This window comes from Osmia lignaria, chromosome 6, assembly GCF_051020975.1.
Source record: "Osmia lignaria lignaria isolate PbOS001 chromosome 6, iyOsmLign1, whole genome shotgun sequence".
Lineage (NCBI taxonomy): Eukaryota > Metazoa > Arthropoda > Insecta > Hymenoptera > Megachilidae > Osmia > Osmia lignaria.
Genome location: NC_135037.1, coordinates 1926994 through 1947474, shown reverse-complemented (window position 1 = coordinate 1947474; position 20481 = coordinate 1926994). Strand labels below are relative to the sequence as shown.

The 20481-nt window shown below is 42.5% G+C and overlaps 1 protein-coding gene and 1 long non-coding RNA gene across 6 annotated transcripts in view; one reads left to right on the top strand and one right to left on the bottom strand.

Moving 5' to 3' along the window:
* Nucleotides 1–104: 104 nt before the first annotated feature.
* Nucleotides 105–20481, bottom strand: part of chm (lysine acetyltransferase chameau) — a 41954-nt gene continuing 21577 nt past the window's right edge. For all 5 annotated transcript variants that reach the window (XM_034318353.2, XM_034318356.2, XM_034318354.2 and 2 more), the window contains exon 13: nt 105–20198. In XM_034318353.2, coding sequence (XP_034174244.1) covers nt 20076–20198 — 123 coding nt within the window. In that variant the 3' untranslated portion in view covers nt 105–20075. The remainder of the gene's footprint in view (nt 20199–20481) is intronic.
* The window catches only part of LOC117601537 (uncharacterized), a 25380-nt gene continuing 13301 nt past the window's right edge, over nt 8403–20481 (top strand). Inside the window, exon 1 of the long non-coding RNA XR_013062260.1 lies at nt 8403–8527. This is a non-coding gene — a long non-coding RNA (uncharacterized LOC117601537). The remainder of the gene's footprint in view (nt 8528–20481) is intronic.

The window sequence follows — 20481 nt, the reverse complement described above, 5'->3', positions numbered from 1 at the left end:
TCTTGTGGGACAAAATGTACACGTCTCATGCTTTTACCATATAAATAATACATTAAAAAACTGATATGTTTAATAGTCTTAAACATTGTTAATATTTAAGTCAATTTGTGTCTTGGTATATATCTGTAACCATATATACCTTAAATTAAACGATATTACAATATCTGTATATGTAAATGAAGAGAGTATGATAGTAAATTCAACAAAGATACAAATTCATTCGTACAATGAAGAATGAATATGGAAACCATACTCATTTTATATGATAGTTAACTTGTACAAATAATTTACATATATATTATAAGGTCATTAAATTCTTGTGAATTGTTAATGTACAGATAAGGCATTAATGAAGATAAGCATTACTGTTGGTAAGAACATCGTTTATTTAAGGTTGAAAATAATTAAACTGTATAAGAATATTTTGTCGATTAGCATTAACTTTAGCGTTTATGCTAATGTTTCGCTTTATAATAACAAATTTTTGACATATTCCAAATAAAATAATATTTTTTACTTAAAAAGTATTGATATTTAATCGTAGATTAAAATGACAATAAAAAAAGAAGGATAACAATTACGTAAAAGACGATCCCCCTCGTCTTTTATTCGTAATAGAAAAAAAATGTATATATGTACATGACTTATATAATGAAATAAATAATGAAAAAACACATATGTAAGTACGTACTCACAGAATAACACGTGCTTTGTAACCAGCCCAGCGTCAGAAGAATGCAACGCGACGCGAAGCATAACAGAAGCATTCCATAGATAAGTCGATTCACAGCCATTTCAGTCAATGACCATCATAATCAATGGTGAATAATAATGGTAACTTATAATTAGTTATACATAATTGTTGGATTAGTAATTAAATAAATATTAAATATTTTCTTACAGATGTTTACAATTGTATGTAAACTTTCAACTCCTCTGGAGGACATAAATAATTTTTATAAATAATTGATCCGGAGAAGCGGGTTCGTTACTGTGTGCCACAACGTTTAAGCCTTAACGATCGGGCACGCGATATCGAGTGAATGGCAACGAACGTGTTAAGTTTATATGTTGAAAATAATATATTCTGGCTTCTAAGAATGAATACAACATTCTGTTAGGTATTAAGAACAGGTATTTGGTGATTTTAGCATCATTCATGATTTAGATTCGGATGCCACGTCTTCTCAAGACATTGCTGGCAATCTCAGGGTCTGAGTCACTGAACAGTTGCGTTATGAGTCACACAGTCGAACCTTATTGGCTAAAGAATTGGTATCTAACAAAGGAATGTTGTTGCAACTTGTAACGAAGTAAACGAGCTACTTTATACATTCAATTGAATACTATTACATTTTTGCAATAGATTGCATCTAAATCTAATTGCTGCAATGGGGAACAAACGAATTATCCCAATATTTCAAATGCCCTTGAATCTACCTGGTCCCAGGATGTATTGTTTCCTGTATGGAACACTATACCCACTGTACCTTCGTAACTGTTTCTTCTACCTTTGACACTACTTCTTTTGTTCTTTGGTACAAACGGTACCTTGGAAAAGTTTCATAGAATAAATTCTAGAAAATCTTAGTTTCGACTCAAACAATGACACGAACCGTTACCTTTCGTTGAGTAGATTCAAGCATCCGATAAGGTAGTTCGCAATAATACAATACCTGGATATACCTGAATTCTTATACCTGCATACCTCGTACCCGAGATAGTAAAATCATTTAGAATCCACTCCGATAATGAGTTTACCTAATATCTTTTTCTAGCAGCTCCAACTAACATTTGCTCGTGCAGGATGCAGCACGTAACTATCGCTGAATTCACCCTCTCTCATCGACGGCGACGGGCAGTGGCGCGTTGCCGGGCAACCAGACAGTCAGACTGGTGTCTGCCGATCTGCTAGGGGCGCGGAAGGCCGCGACGAGACGAGACGAGACGAGACGAGAAGAGCAGACGTGATAGTAGAGGAGAGAAGAATCGAACACAGTGACGATACCAGAGGAACGGGAAGGGGTGGGGACCGAGTGTAAGGCAGGTGTAGAGGGAGTAAGGTCGTCGTTGGTGGGGTAACACGACCATTTCACCGTAGGACAAGAAGAACGAAAAGCTTAGGAGAGAGAAAGAGAGAATGGTAACGTGTGTGGTAGAGTAAAGAAGTTACGAGTAATGGCGTGTAGTGGTGGTATTCGACGTCGCGAGTAGTGGGGGCTCACTGGCACGATGGTGCATCAGGGGGATAGAGTTAAAGCGGCGTTCACATTGTTATTCCACCAATCACAGGCTGTCCGAGTTCCTTTTTTTTTTTTGGCTAATATAAAGAAATCGTTTCGTAGAGTCAACATGTTCGGAGTAAAGTGACATCATTTGATGCTGTTTTTTCAGGGTTTAAGTTACAGCCTCGTATCGTGGTGATCACTATAACTACTTAAATACTATATGGCAATAAAACATATTATAGGAGGTTCATAAAAGAAATTTACTGTAAAAAATAGATAACGACCACTGGGCTACTGGCGCAGTGACTGATGCAAGTGTGAACGCAGCGTAAGAGGTGTTGGGAAACGGTGCGACGTCAGGGGCGGCCGGGCTAGACGAGTCGAGGTCAGTTATCCGCCACGCCCGACGCCGACGCCGTCGTTCCGGCGCACCGCATTGCATTTTCGGCGCCACTGCTGCCACTGCGTATCACTGCATTGCCAATGCTTCTCTTTTTTTCCTTTCTTCCATCCTTTCTTTCTCTACTTATCTTCCTTTCTTTCCTAACCTTCTTTCTCTTTTGCTTCTTTAACATTGTCCTTACGTATCTCTCCTTTCCACCTACGTACCACTGCTCTTTCAACACTGCCGCAGGTTTACCGCCTACTTATCCATCTCTAACGTCTAAACTACGTCCAATTCGTACAACTTCGGTTATGGTTGTTTTTTTTTTGTGACCGAATCAGCCGAACAAAGCCGAAGAGAATTTTCATTTAAACATCTTCGAAATGAAAAAATCGAAGCTCCTTGGATCCGATTGTGATTGAGAACGTGCGGAAATTTAGAGTTCATCAGCATGCATGATAGTGTTCGATATCGCAACAAGAGACATATAGACTTATTATATAGTATTTACAAAACGCTTAAACCGTCTCGCGCCTGTCTGGCCGTCTAGTCAGACTTTGTCAGGGTCGTTCTGAAGAACGAGCATCGTGACGATCGTTTCACATTGCACTCAAGCTTGAACGAAGTGACGTTAACGAGATAAGAACGTCGCTTTCTATTGTCCCCGGGTTCTACAACTACGGTGTAGCATTTCTCCGTGATGAAGAAAAAAACACGAAAGCTATCTAATTGTTCTTCTATAAATATAATTAGCGTAGTTTAAATTGCAACGTTGAAAATGTTAACACCTCCGAAGGTTTCACGTTCAGAGAAACGACGAGCTCGCAAAGAATTCTTCTCATTTTTATATGGTGTAATTATAGAGACTCAAGGTCTCCAGACACCTTGAAATTAACATGCGGTATCCCTTCGGCCCCATCTCTGTGCCGTGCGTATAATTTCCTTATAGAACCCTGTGTAGCACAATATCAGTTGTGGAATTTATTCGTTATCAAAGTAGGTGAAATATGAGGTATCATTCGTAATCACGAGGAACGAGTTCGTTGATCGATGAACATGGCCCTGCAGACAGTAAGCATCCCTTTCCCTCCCCCCTCACTGTAGTCAGACCAACCACCAAACTCTCACCACATTTCCCATCTGCCTTGGTACGTTATTGGCACCGGCTGACGGCCGATGCGAATTTACTGTGCTTCAACAGAGAGAAAGAGAACGCAGGGAGAATAAAGAATGATAAATAAAGAGAAAAACAAAGAACTCCGTGGTTCGAAGCTACGGAAAGATACATACAAATGTAGGACATGCAATGTAGAAATTAATGGATAATTCGTGTATGAAAATTTCGGGAAGATACACAGAGACAAAAGTAGACAGTATGAATAATAGAAGGACGTTGGTTGCTGTAGCCATAGCGCACACCGCAATCCACTGTACTTCGTAATAGCTGCTTTCCAAAGCAAATAATTGCTTAATGTACAAATTTCAGCTTTGATTACCATTAACCAATCAGCGAGATTGGTCCGGAATTCCTTTTGAACCTATTTACCGGAAAATCGACTTAGAAGCTCGTTCAAAGAGCACCAGATCATTCGCGTTTGTGTTCCGTATCAAGGAAGTAAACACGATCTACGTTTGATCAGCTAATGATATGCAATCTCCGTTCGTCTGTGGTGATTGTTGCGGCATCTGGTATAGGAACTTTTTTTAAATGTCACTAGATGCTCTAGGTAAGACGTTTGCCGCCTTGTTCGCAGCGAACGAGTACAATAACCTCTGAATCAGTTACACGGACTTAATTTCACAATTCTGACTCATCAAGAGAACTTTAGCACGTTCAAATTGAAAGGGTTGTTCCGCCAACCTTTCTAGGAAGATATCGTGAAATAAATAAGCCAGATTTCTCCGCACAATTGTCCGCATAATGTCTGAAGAAAATATTTCTTGATACGCTGAACGTACATAGATTATTCACGATGAGGCGTATCCTTGTACTCGTTGGTCCTTTCGCGAGAAAGATCGCGATAGTGCACACGTATAGCCCAAGTTCAGTGACAGTATTACTCGGTCGGTAATCGTCCATACAAAACATTTGGTATCTCCTTCGCGACAGCTTTACTTCGGCGGATTCTGTATAGCCACGTTGTAAAACCTATCGTTTGCACGTGAACGCGTGTACTGACGTGTTTGCATAAGTACTTAATCTTCCTTCAAGATGTCCGATCGTTTCTGAGAATACAGAACCAAACTGTCCCTCTTGCACCAATAACTTCGTATGTACTTCTCTGCTTTAACTTCTTATACGAGTGCGTTAAGTGTTAATAAAATAGGGTTCTAGACTTGTGGGATAGATGGCTGACAAACAGGATAAAGATACGTTTTCAGGTGACAGGAAAAGTCATAACTTTTAATGTCACGTGAGAATGACACGACATTTCGTGCGATGGCGAAGCTGGGATTTATTGTCGCGTGAAAGCGTACTCTTTAGCGAGAAGACGCCGTAATTACCGAATGCGGTTGGGTAGTGGATAAGCTTGTCGAAAAGGCACAGGTGCAAGGAGCAGGAGCTGAAAATTTAATCAGGGTTGGGAAGTTTGGTTGGTGCGCATGGTGTCGAAACCTGGATAACGGCAAGTACGGACACGTTGCATGTAATGCTTGCTGCATTGTGCCAGATCAGTGCGATAATAATCGTTCGGAGCAGACAGACGGGCAAACAGTCCAGCAGCAAGCAAAACGCAAGCAGCAGCAGCAGCGACGAGTTATTCGTTCGGTTCGTTCGTCGGGTGAAGGACCCAGTAGTCTCTCCCTCTTCTCTCTTTCTTACTGTGTTTCACCGCTTCTCTAACCACGTGCCCCTTCCATGACAAATTATCGTTTTCCTTCTCCGTTTTACGCTTCTCTCTATATTCCCCTTTCTTTCTTCCTCCTTTCCCGTTCGTCCCTTTCTTGCTTTCCCTGGATGTTTCTCCGTCCGTCCCCACCGAAGGCCCATCCCCTTGTCACCTATCTGCCTCCAGACATCCTCCTTCCCTAACCCCTCGATACTCCTATTCACCATCAGCAGCCATCTCTGCAATTCTACCGCTGCAGTCCATAAACATCAAACGATACCAGCTGGTTTCTCAAATTGCCACGTCCACCGGATCCAAATGAAATTACCACGCACTTCGACAGCAACCTACTACCTCTTTTTCATCTTATTCGCTCACGTGAACCGACATTTTTCGTCTCCATAAGCCAACACGGATTCGATCCGGGTGTCGATGGTGTTACGCTTGAACATCGGGATGATCGACACGCGTTGTACGCACTCGAAACTTTGCGATGTCTCGAATCGAACGGAGCAGTCGAGAGGTAACGATTGCAGCACCGGCTATCAACAGCGTCCATGTTTCCTTCCGTTATCGCGAATATCTTTAATATTAATTGGAACGGTCTGTTTGGTAATTGATAACTTTTTAAGGTCGGTGCAAAGAATTTATTGGAGATTTTTCTCCTTAGCCGTCCATTTATGGATCGCGACGTTTTATTGGCAAATGAGAATTCAGTTGAATGGATAAATAGGGTTTTCAAGTTCTTTTCATTTCGTTAATCGGATAACGTCTCAATCGTCGCGTATCGTATAAACGAAACAAAGAATCCCTTTGTACAGACTGGTTCAAGATGTAAACTAAAAATCCTGTCGACTTTATTAGCTCGATTTATTAACCGATACTTAATGAAACGTTTAAGAGCCCTCCTCCCGTCCTCATCCTCGCCAAACCGTAGCAAAGAAGTTTTACATTTATTCCCTCATCGTTTATATATTCCATTTACCTTTCGCTCGCGGACCACTTTTAAGAGGTACCCGATAATTGGACGCACAATATTCTCCAGACGTAGAAAGGGTAAAGTAATATCGAAAGGATGGTATGCAGGTATTACTTTGTAAGCGTCGAAATTTCTATGAAGGAAGAAAGGAGCCTGGCGCCGGGCGTTTCCAATTGCACAAGATCGTGTAATAACGACTAAAGTCTATATGCATATCCATGTATACACACGTATACTGCAGAGTCTTCGGAATATCGAAGCATTAGTGTTGGCGAAACGAAGCCCTGGAGTGTGCGCGTTTCGATGCAACAATTTCCTTGGTCGATAGATTTGGCAATAAATAGAAAGATATCCTGCATCATGAAAATAGAATTACCGAATTAAACCTAACCTACCCTCGCGATATGCATTAATTTTCAAACTTGACGAAACATTTCTTTGTCTTGGGCGAAATTATTCCGAATGCCAAGTCAGCTCGTAGTATTCAGGGGAGATGGCAATTAGTTCCACCGCAAATATCTTACTCGAATTCGGCGGAAATCTTGGGCTAAATTTTGGTAGATCGCCGTCGCTGCCTCCCCACGCGATATTTAGACATTCGCTGAGATACACGCGACGATATAATTTTCGTCAGGTGACGTTAATGTCACGATTTTTGTGGTAAATTTAACATCAAGTCCTTAAGTTTGAAGGTGTCTTATAATTTTGTCGAATACCGTCGGTGCAGGACCGTCGGCGTGGCGCGCACGGATAAAGGATCGACCGTGGCGGCGATTCCAACAGGAATTCCCGATGAGATGGGCGGAAAGTACAAAGGTTCGACGCGCTTCGGCGGTTCTCGGTACGGTGGGCTTCCGCTCGAATTCGGCTAGCTCCGATCGGCCTCGTGTGCATTCGTCTAGGATCGGGCTGGCCGGTGGGGTCTACATCGTGCAGGATGGGTAGTAGCGGCGCGCCGCGAGACCGGCAGTTTTGCGCCCCGTACAACGGCCAATCGGCCAGTTCGTCGCCGGCAGTTCGTGAAAGAGGTATTTTCGCACATCGTTCTGCGTTCGCTCTAGAATCGAGGACTTTCTGCATCACCGTCCACCGATTCTGCCTTCGCTATTTTCTCTTTATACATACATCGTTTGTTCCTTACGCGTCGATTTCTAACTTCATATTTTCCTTTTAGCACTGACCGTTTAGTACTTCTATCTCTCTCACTCTCTCGGCTTTTCTTTCTGAGCCTGCGCGTTCTTTACAACGTGTTTTCTACGACCGGCAAGTAATCTTCTTCGAAATTCTACCGGGTAACATCTATGGATTCGTTAGGATGTGTGTTTCGTACCATTCGCTGCCACGTATGTCGGCATGTGAGCAAATTGCCGAGTGTTTGGTGACGTGTTAAAACGCGGCCATTTCCACTGGTCACGAACGAGATAGAGAGCGAGTTGTCTGAGATAGAGAGAGAAAGAGTGTGTGTGGATGAGAAAGAGAGAGAGCTTGAAAGACGACTATTTCGTATATGTTACTTACTCCAAATTTTGCAAGTTCGTCATCGGACGTTTCGATTCCACTAGAGAAACGTACATCTTTCGATTACTTGTCGTTGTCGAACGTTTTGCAAAGTCGAACATAGAGTAAGATCAAAAAATGGAGCATAGATGATCGGTTGTCACATTGCTCGGTGTCGATGCGTTAAGGTAGTTTCAAGATATTCGCGAGTTATTCGTTGCAAATTAGCAGATGGTGAAATGTTGAAGAAAAAAGAGCGAGAAATAACTGGGGACCGGTCCCATAAGTAATGAAGGGTAAAAGTCGCGTCGAAAATAATTTCGATACGTGACTGTGACGCGTTACCGGCTTACGCTGGTTATGCCGCATGCCGGCGCTCGAAACGAATGCGATCATTTAAATTCCGATGTACCTCGACAAGTAAAGTGATTCAACAGTTCTTTTTTTCTGGTGATGTCGAACAAAATTTCGATGGAAATAATGCCGATCGATGCGGCGAAAGAAACGAGGAAACGTCATTGTAATAGTGCTGCGCCGTCGGCTAACCTGTCGGCTAACCTCAATCTCCCAACTCACCGGAAGAAACGAACACGTGCGCATCAGACAGGTAAATTGGATCTTTTATTTGCCGCGAATTTTGTATTTATTGGGTCACGATTGATTTCCGGCATGGAACGTTAACGGATAACTTTTTCCTTTTATTCTTGCTGGTGTATTTTTAAAGTCGGATGACGTTATGTTGATCCCTGTTTAATTTGCAAATCTTCCTCCTCCAATTATTCTTCGATTTGAATTATCAAATTTTTCGAGGAAAAAAAGTATTTAGCATAATGAATTTAGAGTGATTAACGTACGTTATAAAAAAAGGGAGCTGTTCAATTGTAATGTCTACAAGAGGACTATTTTATTATACGCTTATTCGCGGTGCCACTTAACGGTCGTTTCCTCCTAACACTACTCCCCTTTACTCTTCGTTGAAAACTTTTAACGATGGCGTTCTTTGTTCTGACACCCAGCACCGGTACCGCATTGATTTTACGTAACATTTTAAATTTAGTAAAAAAAGAAAAAAAGAAAAAAAGAAACTGAAATACCTGGGATATAAATAAGAGACACAGACCTGTATTTCATTTATAACACCCGTATCTTTTCGTTCGACTTTATCTTTCGTTCTCCTTGGTGCATGTCGATCGAAATAATCATTTTTTAAACATACGCTTGTTCAAGGAATTTTGTATTGTCGCTGTTTAAAAAATTAACGAAGATATCGGATTTGAAATTCCATTTGTGATGGGAAAATATTTTTCGTCCCGAATATTGACAAGTGCTTTTTACCTGTACGTAATTCCTGAAAATTTGACCGTTTCAAGCGCATGCGCCGCTCAAGTGCTTTTATACCCAATTACCATTTTTATTTTTTTAATTGTCGAAAAACATTCTCGATACTATATTCGATGAAAATATCGCATTGCAGTATCGTTGCTTCTACCCACTGTACCCATTAACTCCCACAAGTGGAAATCGCGTCTTCAGCGCTAAATGTACGCTCACGCGATATAGCGTGCCTGATTGTCAAGCTTAAAGTGCAGATTTCGGCATTAATGAGATCAGGTTTCATTCTTTGCGTCAATTAACGTTATATTTTTGATCCCCAGAAATGTCTCGAATAATCGTGCACATAACCTTTATAAGACCAAAAATAATTGATTCAGGATATTTTCGCGATAACGCTGTTGTGACAGGTGCTAATATTCGTTAACATTGTTCAGAAAACCTTTTTTTTTTTAGCGTTGAACAAATCGACATTACATCAGGGTTTGCAGTGTTTGTTATCTTTTTTCGATGACGATATCTCTTAAGTATACAATTATTAAAGCGAAACAGCAATTCGAATGAAAGATGCCAGATAATTTTCAAATTTCTCTATAAAAGTAGATAAATGCCTTGAAACTCCAAAATTCTTTATTTTAATCACCATGAAAATGTACATGGTGAATGTGAATAAACATATTGTTCTTCATAAAAAAAAAACTTATATTTTGACGATATTTATAGATTCCATGTTTCGATGACTTCCAAATAAGGAATGTCCTTTCTATTCGATGCTCTCCCAGCCGGAGCGATTCGCTTGCGTCATTATCAGTCAAACTTTAAATAACTCCTCGAATCTTTCGTTTATCTGTTTTACGTTCAGTAACTCGAGTTTCGCGCGGTAAAGGTCAATTTGATTATACTCGTGCTGTTTCTCGGTGTAACAATTTTTTTGCAAAAATATCAATATTTTGGTAGACGGTTATACCTTACGGTCCGCGCTGCGCTGTTCTCTTATCTAACAGCACGCCTTTTGCTCGGATACGTTAAGGCGGTAAATGTTTAGTAAACTACAACCCATATGCGAAATAACTGACGTTACACTTATTAGAGGCCTCTGGTTGTCAGGAAAGCAACGGCGGCGGGTGGCGGCAGTCGGCAGGGGCAGTCGACGGTCCGCATCGCGCCGGCCGGCATCGTAGCCGGCAAAGTCAGTCATGTGGGATGAGAGAGAATTTGCCGGTTCTAACGCGCGTTCGGTACCGGGACGGCCTCGTGGTACGTACACGGTATCGTCAATGTATCGGTGCGTATATACATATACCTCGTGCGTAAGCTCTCTCACGGGCACTGAAAAAGGCTCCTTGTACATGTGCGCTGATGTCAACGCCTGGTGGGTCGCCGTGCCCGACGCTGGTTTTATTTAATCACGCTGCTCTGCCCGGCTGCCGGCAGGCCTGTTGCTAGGCACCCTTCTCCCTCCTGCCTCCTACAGCCTTCCCTCCAGAGCAGGGCCCTCCGCGACGTGCCCCGCCCCTGTCTGCACCCCCCCCTCCACTCGCTCGTGTCCCGAACATTGGCAATCTCTATCTCTCTCTATCACCCGGTGTATCCATATACCCGTTTTCTTTTTCTCTCGGCTCGGCCGGCATGCACACACCGTTTCTCGCTTTGCCTCTTTCACGTTTCATCCATTACTGGACACCGCACAGTGGTCATCGGGAAATCTTCCATTTCGTACTGACCCCCCCCACCTCTCCTTTCTTCCGTCTATCTTCTGAACCCCCTCTATATATGGCCCCTTTCTAGCCCGTCCGCAGCTGCTTTCGACGCATTCGCTCTCCGTCGATTCGTGGTTTTACAGTATTCTCCAATTGAACTCCAATCAGGAAAACCGCAACCTAACCTAACTTGACCCGATCCAACGAAATTTCCATTGGGACGCGTTAAGCTGCAGGTCGAAGAGGTTAAATCTTGGTAGGCTCGAGTCCGTTTTATTCGTCACGTAGCTCTTATTCGAACGGACGTTACGAGAATCGATTCAGCTTCTCATTCGGATACGTAACTTTCCTGAGAATGCAGGACAACGGTATACAGCACGGATCGAGAATAATATGCATCTCTTCGATCTTACGTGTACAACGAAGCACTTGCCACGACCAGTGGTTGACCGTAACCGATGCAATCAGGATGTACGTAGATAGAACGAATTTCGAATGAATGTTTAATTGGAATGTTGTCAACGACGAGATCGTATTCTCTGAGCTTTGTGGTTGCAGGCCCGGTACAAAGGCGCTTATGCCATTTCAATTTCAAAATCGGACACAACGTTTGTCGCGCGTTCGAAGAAGCGGGCAGAAAAAGAAGATAAAGGGTGATTTGTTAGATATATTTTTCTGCGAGCTCGGTAAACGCGCGTAGAGACCGTTCGAAACGAAACGAACGGAAATGGTATGCGAATATCTTAATGACGTCAACGATCGTTGTATGGGAAAAAAATGTATACGCGTTGGATGGGAGGGGGAAAAGAAAGGGCGGAGGAGGTAGGTTAAGGAATAGCGTGGAGAAAGAGAGAAAGGAGGAGGATTCCTAGATCTCCTTTTTCTCGCAGTCAGGCAGGTTTCGCGTAGACGTCCTTGAAATTCGTGAGATCGGAGAACAATCGGCTACGGGGAGTCGATCCGTAGAGGATGGTCCAGTGGCGCCGACTAGTCTCCATTGCGCCCCACCATATCTCCGTTTCCTTCGTTAGGGACCCCACCATATATCCCGGGGTAGCTTTAGTTTATGGTCTTCTCTGTCGTTTGTGCTATGCTGTGTGCTGCTATCGTTGAACCGTTCCCGACCGTCCAAGGACAGTTCAGTTCAGTGCCGGGTAAAGAGGGTCAGGCACGTAGACGAAAACTTTCAAGGGCAGACGAGACCCCTCGCTTTACCGTCACGTAAATTCAGGCCTGGATTTCGCCTCCTCTTTAGCCTATCTTCCTCTTCTTCTCTCGCATTGGATCCTGAACCCATCGCGCGCACTGGAACTTGAGCGAACCATCGTCTTCTTCTCTGTGACTCATCGCATCGAAAATTAACCGATTCACCTACCGTCTTCCAATGTAATTAGACAGACAAACGGTTTCTTCGTGAATCCTCTTACTCCCCGGTGAGCGATCAACAGTGTCTCAGAGTGAAAGAATCGTTTTTCTCCCGCCGCTTAAAACGGGTCATCGACTTTAATCCACTCGAGTAAGTACCGATACTTTTTATCGCGGGGTTCCCCGATTTTACGGTTACGCCCATGTACTATCGTCGAGCTACCCACTTTCATAACGATGCTTTCTAATTTGACACTGCTCACGGTCAAAGGATTAACCATGCATTTAAATTCTATTTATGAGTAGGAATAGTCGGAAAATGCATAGGGGTCGTTAGCGACCCTGCCGACTTTACGTAATTATAGAATGCGGGCAGATGTTGTAATTGAAGAAATGAAAAATAGGGAGCGATGATTAAACGCTTTTTTGTCGATTTAATAATTCCACTGTTATGGGGTTTTCTCAAGGGTTGACGAGTTTCACTTTTTCCCTTCTGGAATTGGGAACTCTTCTAGTACTTTGGAAACGTGAACTGAATTCCTCTCGTGTGGCTGATTCCTCCGTGCCATATTTGAAGAGATATTCAATTTTTTTTTTTTTTCATAAATTAAGCAAGGAAATATTTAGAATTTCCTAAAGTTTGAACACTCTTTTTAAACACCAACAATCGATGAAATATAACGCTTGATGAAACGAAAAAGACGAGAGGGCGAGGATGGTATGCACGGAAAGAGGCACCGGGAGAACAGTTATTTTTAACTTTCCGTCGATTTTTTCTCTTTCTTTCTCTTCGCGTTTTGGAAACACATCCACGCTCCGTTGAAATAGCCGCGTGATTTTTCACAGCCATTTAAATGTCGGTATCAAAAAATTTCCAACTACTCTTATCACAAAGCCAAGAGTACGTTACACGCTGACTCACGCTTATAATCAAGAGGCGATAGTTTTCTTCGAAATTCACGAATATTTGCGTTCTTTATTTTATAACTGATAAGGTAAGGTGTACGCAAACTCTAAATAGATAAAGAGTTTTATTAGAATTTTATCTAAACTTTAAACCAGCTTGTTTCTTCTTCGAGACAGAGCCGAATAGTTTTCACTCGATTCTGAATGAAAATTTTATTGAAATTCTACTTCCGGTGGGTTCAGCGAATCCGCAGTAAGGAACTTGAGTCAGTAGACCTCTTGTTTAATCCTCTTCGGTATCCTCGATGGTATTCGATATCAGAGTCACTTTTTTATAACACGTAGCATCGGAAATGTGAAAAAGCAGTAAATAGACACCGAGAATCAATATCATCGTTGTTTCGTTCGACCGTCACTGTCACCGGAAGTTGTCAGATACCAAAGGCTGTTCAGATAATGCTGTTTCACGTTACAATGGCAAATAATCCAAAGGTCGAATCTATAAATGTCTGGGCGCCGCATCGTTAGCGTTGATCACGCGGTATCGCGTGAACGGTGAGCGAGCAGCAGACTAGTCGAGTTAGACTTTAACGCATTGCTGATAGATGAGTCACGGTTTCTTGTGGAACGCCTCTCTTCGAATGCATCGACTTTCACAGTCGCGTATTATTGCGTGTGAGGTGATTTTTTCTTAGTAATCTTGACTCATCCGTCGTACTTAAAGCGGAAGTTTCTTAACGGTCGTTACTCGGCGCAAACTCGTCCCACGCACCCGGCTTAGGCTACGTGGTCTCCCCGCAAACTTCCGGTCAGAACGGCCAGATCGAAGATTGGACACCTTTTCTCTTGCTGCCGACTAACGCGATATCGCGGGTCACGTTAGTGCGTTTTCGACTAAGGTCTCGGAATGATTTGCATGCACTTGCACGTCGGTCTGACCCGAAGGCACTTTGACGCGGGTAACAGTGGCCGAAGGAGTGGTGCGTAGCTTATGTTCCTGACAGAGACAGGCTCAAATCAAGGATCGCAGAAATACCATTGAATCGGTTAACAATGGATCGATGTATTCTCTATTGAACAACGAGCCATTCACCGGACAGACAAAATGAACGCGTGGTGTTTTCGCGTGGTTAATAGGGTAGATACAACAATGTACGTCGAATCGAATCTATAAATTGAAACACACGATTTGCAAAATAAAATTGCCTTCAAAATTCGCGTGTCTAAAGTATACAGCATTCGGTGCAGCGCACTAATTATATCCATGTTACGTTCGTGACTATGCCGTTGATCAAAGGTGTACGATGACTATCTTCGAAATAACCTATCGTACGAATAATACTGTAATTTATATCGGCCCTCTGAAGTACAACTTTTCTGGTACGTGTACCTTGTCGGGAGGGAAAAAGAGCACGACAGCGTTATTATTCCGTGGCCGATGCTTGACGGTTGGGTTAGGCCTGAATTAGACGAGTTTGCCGGTGGAATGTGTCGTGAGGAACGTACCAAAGTAAAGGCATTTGCATTCTGTACGCAGTGTACGTTACTGTCCGGTGTTGAGTCACTCGAGATAATACAGTGGACCTCGCGAAAAGTTTCTTGCATGCATCGAAGCATGAAAAGTATTGTTGCTACACGATTGCCTGAGTGAAAATTAATAAAAAATATTTTTAAAAACCTTCACGCTTATGTTCTCGCTTTTTGTACATATATGCATATGTGCATCCGTGCTTTTCTCTTGGTGGCTGCCGTCTGCAACCTTGCCCTCTTCCATCTCCCCCACCCCTCTGACTTTCATCCCCTCCCTATCTTCTACAATCCATTCGATCCTTTCCCCTTATCTCGATCCAACGCTGTCGCACTTCTCTTCTTTCTTCCCCCCCACCCTCTGTCTGGCTCCTTCGCTTTGATTCATCGAAGTTTCCGCCCCTCTCGTCCCGCGATCGTCGACGTTTCCCGGCCTATTATCGTCGCTCGTCGACGAAGAACGGAAAAGAGGGAACAGGATAGAGAAGCAAGAGGGGGAGAGACTTTCCTTTACCTCCTTCTACTCCTCCACCACCACTACTACCACAAGTGCAGGAGTTTCAATGTCACGATGCGTCGACCATTGCGAAGGAACAGCTCGACGGATATTACTGCTGATCGGAGTCCTATAATCTCGTCCACGTTTCTTCGACGTTTGTTCGCGAATCTCTCGTCCGTTCTGCTCCGATACGAGATTTGCTTATCGACGGAACACGTCCGAGCGAACGAAACGCTTCGATGGTGTGGTAAAGTTACAACTTGTGCGAATTTACCCCTAGTATTATCGACGGTTCAAACTTTTGTGAATATATCGATCGTTCCAACGAGTATATCGACCAAGGAAATATTTGACCAGAACGGATGATGTGACTTCGAATATAGGATGTCGTGTTACTAGGCGGTGCCATTTGTATGTGATAAGTTTTAGTTGCCGGCTGTGCCCGTGGAGACGCAAAATAAGTGCGTAATTTTGTGTAACGGAGCAGAGGGTAAAACGATGGGGAACGAACGATCACGTGTGTTCGATTGTTCCTTTGTACGAAATGCTCTTCGTGACGTATCGGATATTTTCAACTCGTAGTGTTTAAAGGGTTACTCATAGAATGAATCGGTGACTTACGTGTCGGTGGATGTGTCATGGTGTTATTCGTTATTGCAAAAATAATTTCAAGTGAAATATTGGGAGACGTGACGCGTAAAAAATTCCCCAGATCCTAGCTACCTGTATGTGCCACCAGGCAGCCATCTGCCTGTCAAGTTCCCTTTCCCGATAAATCTTCAGGCCGTATTATAAAGTCTCTCGGGTTTTCGATTTATCGTCCGTTTCTTTAAATGCGAACTCGACGTGCCCGAGGAAATTTGTTGTAGGTTTCCAAGTCAAAGAAACATTTTCACTACCTGCTTCGAACCGAACCGAACCTAACCTTCCAGCCACCTTGTTGCACGGATCGGTGCAATGGATCACGGTATCCATATTGATCGTTAACCTATTCTTGCATGCACCCGAATCTTATGCTAAATACGTTATTTTCGTCACGTGATATTGCAATAATCGTTTACATTACCTGACAGATGATCATCGAAAAGAAATGTGTCGTTCGCAACACGCGTTACTCGGGTACTTTCGGCTGTGCCAACTTCAAATCAGTCAGGTACCTGAAGTAGCGCGCGCTGCGGCGAAACCAGTCATCATTTTTTTTTACCGGTATGAATTCGAATTACATACCAATCGACTAAGAAATGATTAAAAATAAAAGGGGAAAAAAAACAGAGGTGGAAGAACTGTGGAGGCTGCATGTTAATTGTACTTCATCAGGTGCTCTGGTGAACTCGATACCCGGCACCTGTTGGAGCGCAATTCATATGACTGTGCCCTGCTCCCTTATTTCGTCGCCACGACACAAAAATCAACTTCAACTTTCCATTCTCGGATATTAAGTGATGGAGCTTATTTCCCTAAGGACAGCTATTATGCTCGACGCTGTACCATGAGTTATATCCATTGATGTAAGATAACGTAGAAATGTAAGACCAAAGGAAAAACAATTTTATCAATGGGCATGAATAATAGAATTATTTCGCTTTTCCCTAGAAAACTTGTTGCAAAACAGTTACTGTGATCGATGCAACGTCGCGTAACCTGGTTAATACCGCGTAGCCTGGTAAATTGTGCGATTTTATTTTGAACGTGATCCTCGTTTAGTGGACAAATAAAATTAACCGGCGCCCTGTGTTAGATGAACGGTTCCAAAGCGTTGCGTCGCGTCGTCGATATCGTTTCTTTCTGGAGGAGCGAAGGAAAGAGAGAGAGAGAGAGGAACCGTTGTAGCCTGGTAATGTCGCAAACTAATGGGATAATGATGTTACGTGGGGTCGCGTGGCGGCATACCGAGCGAAAGAAAAGAGAGGAGACAGAATGAGAAAGAGGAACTCGAGTAACGCAATTATTCGCCTCTTTGCTCGCTTCCAATAGAAGCCCCTCAGCGTCGAAAAGTGCCTATCCGCGACGACTAACATTTCTTTTATTTTTTTCGAATCACTAAACTTCCCAGTCACGAAAGCCGCAATGCGTGGCCCGAGACAAATTACAACCGATCAATTCGAGACTCTTTATCCCTAACACAACTACGTAGATTAGATTTATTTTTTCCCTTTCAAATCATTCTTATCTTAATGAATTTTAATGATGTTTTATGATAATTTGCCACGTGTGTCGCCTACCGATCACGTATCGTTTAATATTCCCGGTGTAGTCTTATAAAAACTGACGGAATTGCAGTTTCGGCTGTTGTAATCTTGCCGATAGGCGTACAGTACCGAGTATAATTCCCTAGGTATAGTGTGTTCGATAAAACTTGTTTCGGCATATCGTAATTCTAAACGTTTCACGCACGATGCAACGCCCAACCATCGAAAAGGTTAAAACTTGGACTGAAAGAGATAAGGCTTTGAATCAGTGGTATAATGTAACTGGTTGCGACAAAAAAAGCATGTCTATAGATATATAAAAGAAATAAAAGTTGTATTTAGAGTTAATAGACCATACAGAACCATGTGAACGAGTTTTAAAAGAATGTACCGACAGGTTATAAGAGGGTTTTATATCTTATTTCTGTCGTATAAACTATATCTAGTGTGACTGATATTTTTATGACGTCTCAATTTGTATCTTTATAAGTCGGTACTTATAGTAAAACAGATAAGTTAGTTCATTGAACCTATTTTTTTTTTGGTATGGTTGAGTGCAACCGTTAAAAAGCTTTACATAAAGTAACATGTAATTAACCAAATGGTTGAATTGATTTACGTGAAGTAGTTCGTTGAACGCGCGAAATTAAATCGTTTATGATATATGCGAAAAAGCAATAATTTTCCTATATACGTTAATCCGATACTAGTATTGATTCTATGAAATCGGATATCGCAGGTACTCACGGGAAATCAGCTTTCCATGAACACGATAGTCTTGGAAAGTTCAATCGCCGCGGAATCGCTTGTTTTTCCTTAGAATACCGCGATAGGGTTCCCAGAAAAATATTTCCTCGATTCTTGGACAGGGTAGAAGGGTTATGCACTCGATGCACGGGGTACACGCAGTTATGGATAAAAATTGTATTATTTATAAATAGTACTGTACATTTGTTGAACATACGCGATTATGAAACGTCTCAATTACAGATTTATTACTCGCAGCTCAACGAAAGAAGAAAATCATCGATAACGTGGGCCGACGTTAAAATAAAAGTTGTTTTTTTATGATAAATGTGCACTGTTTTTCAATTAAAAAACTTCGAAACGAATGTAATCCAGACAAAAAAAAAAATGAACGGAACAGGAAACCTCTACGTCATTCGTACTCAAATAAAATTGATTTTTTGTGGATATTAGTTATTATATAATTGCACTATTACGGTGGTAACTGTAGGAGGTCGCCTGTTCCCTTGTATGAAACTTGTATGAAACTCTGTTCAAAGAAAACAAAACTGAATTAAAAATAAAAGAAAATTGTTTCATCAATATGTATGTAATATTCAAGACATCCTATCCTTTAACAATATTCCCTTACATCGTAAACTCGATGCGCGTTATAGGTTATGTCCGCGTTAACACGTTCGTTGTGAACGGCTGAATTAAAACTAAGAATAATATTAACAATGATATAAATATTAATAATGATGATGTTATTAATATTAATTAAGTGTGACGTGGATCCGTGTCGCAGGAAGATCACAACCGAGGTGGGTCAGCGTTGTTCGCAACGAACGTGTCAAGTCCTAATCGCAGACGTCGCGAACGGTATGTTCGCCGCAGTTAAAACTCTTTTTACAGTCCTCACGGTTGCGATGTGTCGCGTCGTCGCGTCATAAGAACGTGAGCATTTAAATTGATCCTGTTCAACCTTAACTCGATAACTTTCGAGTTATTTTCACTTTACCTAACGGCTCGACCGAGGACGCGTGTCGTGCCTCTCTGGTGTCTCCACGGTTCAAATTTTATTTTGCAACGGACCATGTAGCGATCGATAACATGATACGAGTAAGTACCTCCTAGTCATTCCGCGACATACGTAAATCAACGAGACCCTAAGAGTCGGACCTTTTTATAAATGTTCTTTGATGAATTAAAAAAAATAATATCATTGACATATCGGGTACGGAAGTCGAGCACAGATAGGGTTACCGGTGATGGGCGTATCCGGTTGTTCTTAACCCACTGACGACCGCCTTTGCTACGCGTTGACTAGCGTGTTAAACAGTATGGCTTTTAAACGTCGAGTATAGAAAATTTTCATAAAATTTAGAAAATAGGTTGACGACTCTCGCTGGGTTGGGAATCTCGCGAGGGTGGCGATTGTGTTTACCACTGAATGGTCTTGTACGTTCATCAGGTCAGGAAGCTCGATTGCAAACGGAAGTTAATTACTCGAGTACGAATCATTGTTTCTGTTTCTGGTACATCGTGGGACGTCTCGAGGGGGGACTAGTTAAGCTTTGCTCGTTGACCTCGTTGCATGAGGTGGAGGTAGCAGAGGGCGCTGAAGAATTCCTCAAAGGATCTTTACGGGTTTTATCGATTGATCGTTAGGGGTATATGCGAAATCTGCGCGACCGTAGCTTATGGCTTTGATGAGTGTCGCGAGAGGCGACGGTCGAGCAAGAAAGAAGAGCATCACGGGGGAGTAGGAAAAGAGAAAAAAAAAAAAGAACGAAGGCGACGACTTAAGAAGAGAAAGAGATCGACCACCGCCCTCGGTCGACGAAGGAGGGGAATGGCTGGCGTCGGCGTCATTCTGGGCTGCTGCTGCTGCTGCTGCTGCTGCAAACCTTAGTTCGAGGCGGAGGGCGTCTTGGGAGGCTGGAAGGGGTTCCATTTCAGACACTCCGGATCGATCTCTTTGTAGACGGGTCCTCGCCTCTTCACCCTCTCCTTGTAGTCGTCGATCACGTCCTGAAATTATTTCAACGGGTTCTCCACCGGTCCGCTTCTTCTTTTCTTTTTCTTTCTTTTTTTTTTCTTAATCTCCTTTTCGAGGAGACGACTAAGACCATTTTAAAATCTTTCGTTTCGCGGAACACTCCGGTGAATGGTACCCAGAAACGGGTAGACATCCTGAACCAGTAACACTCGAGTAATATACATATGATAATACTTGGATGTAACCCTTTCGATGCTGAATATTTTCGACGAACGTATAATCGACGGATCCTTCGAGTCACTTAAGAATCACAAA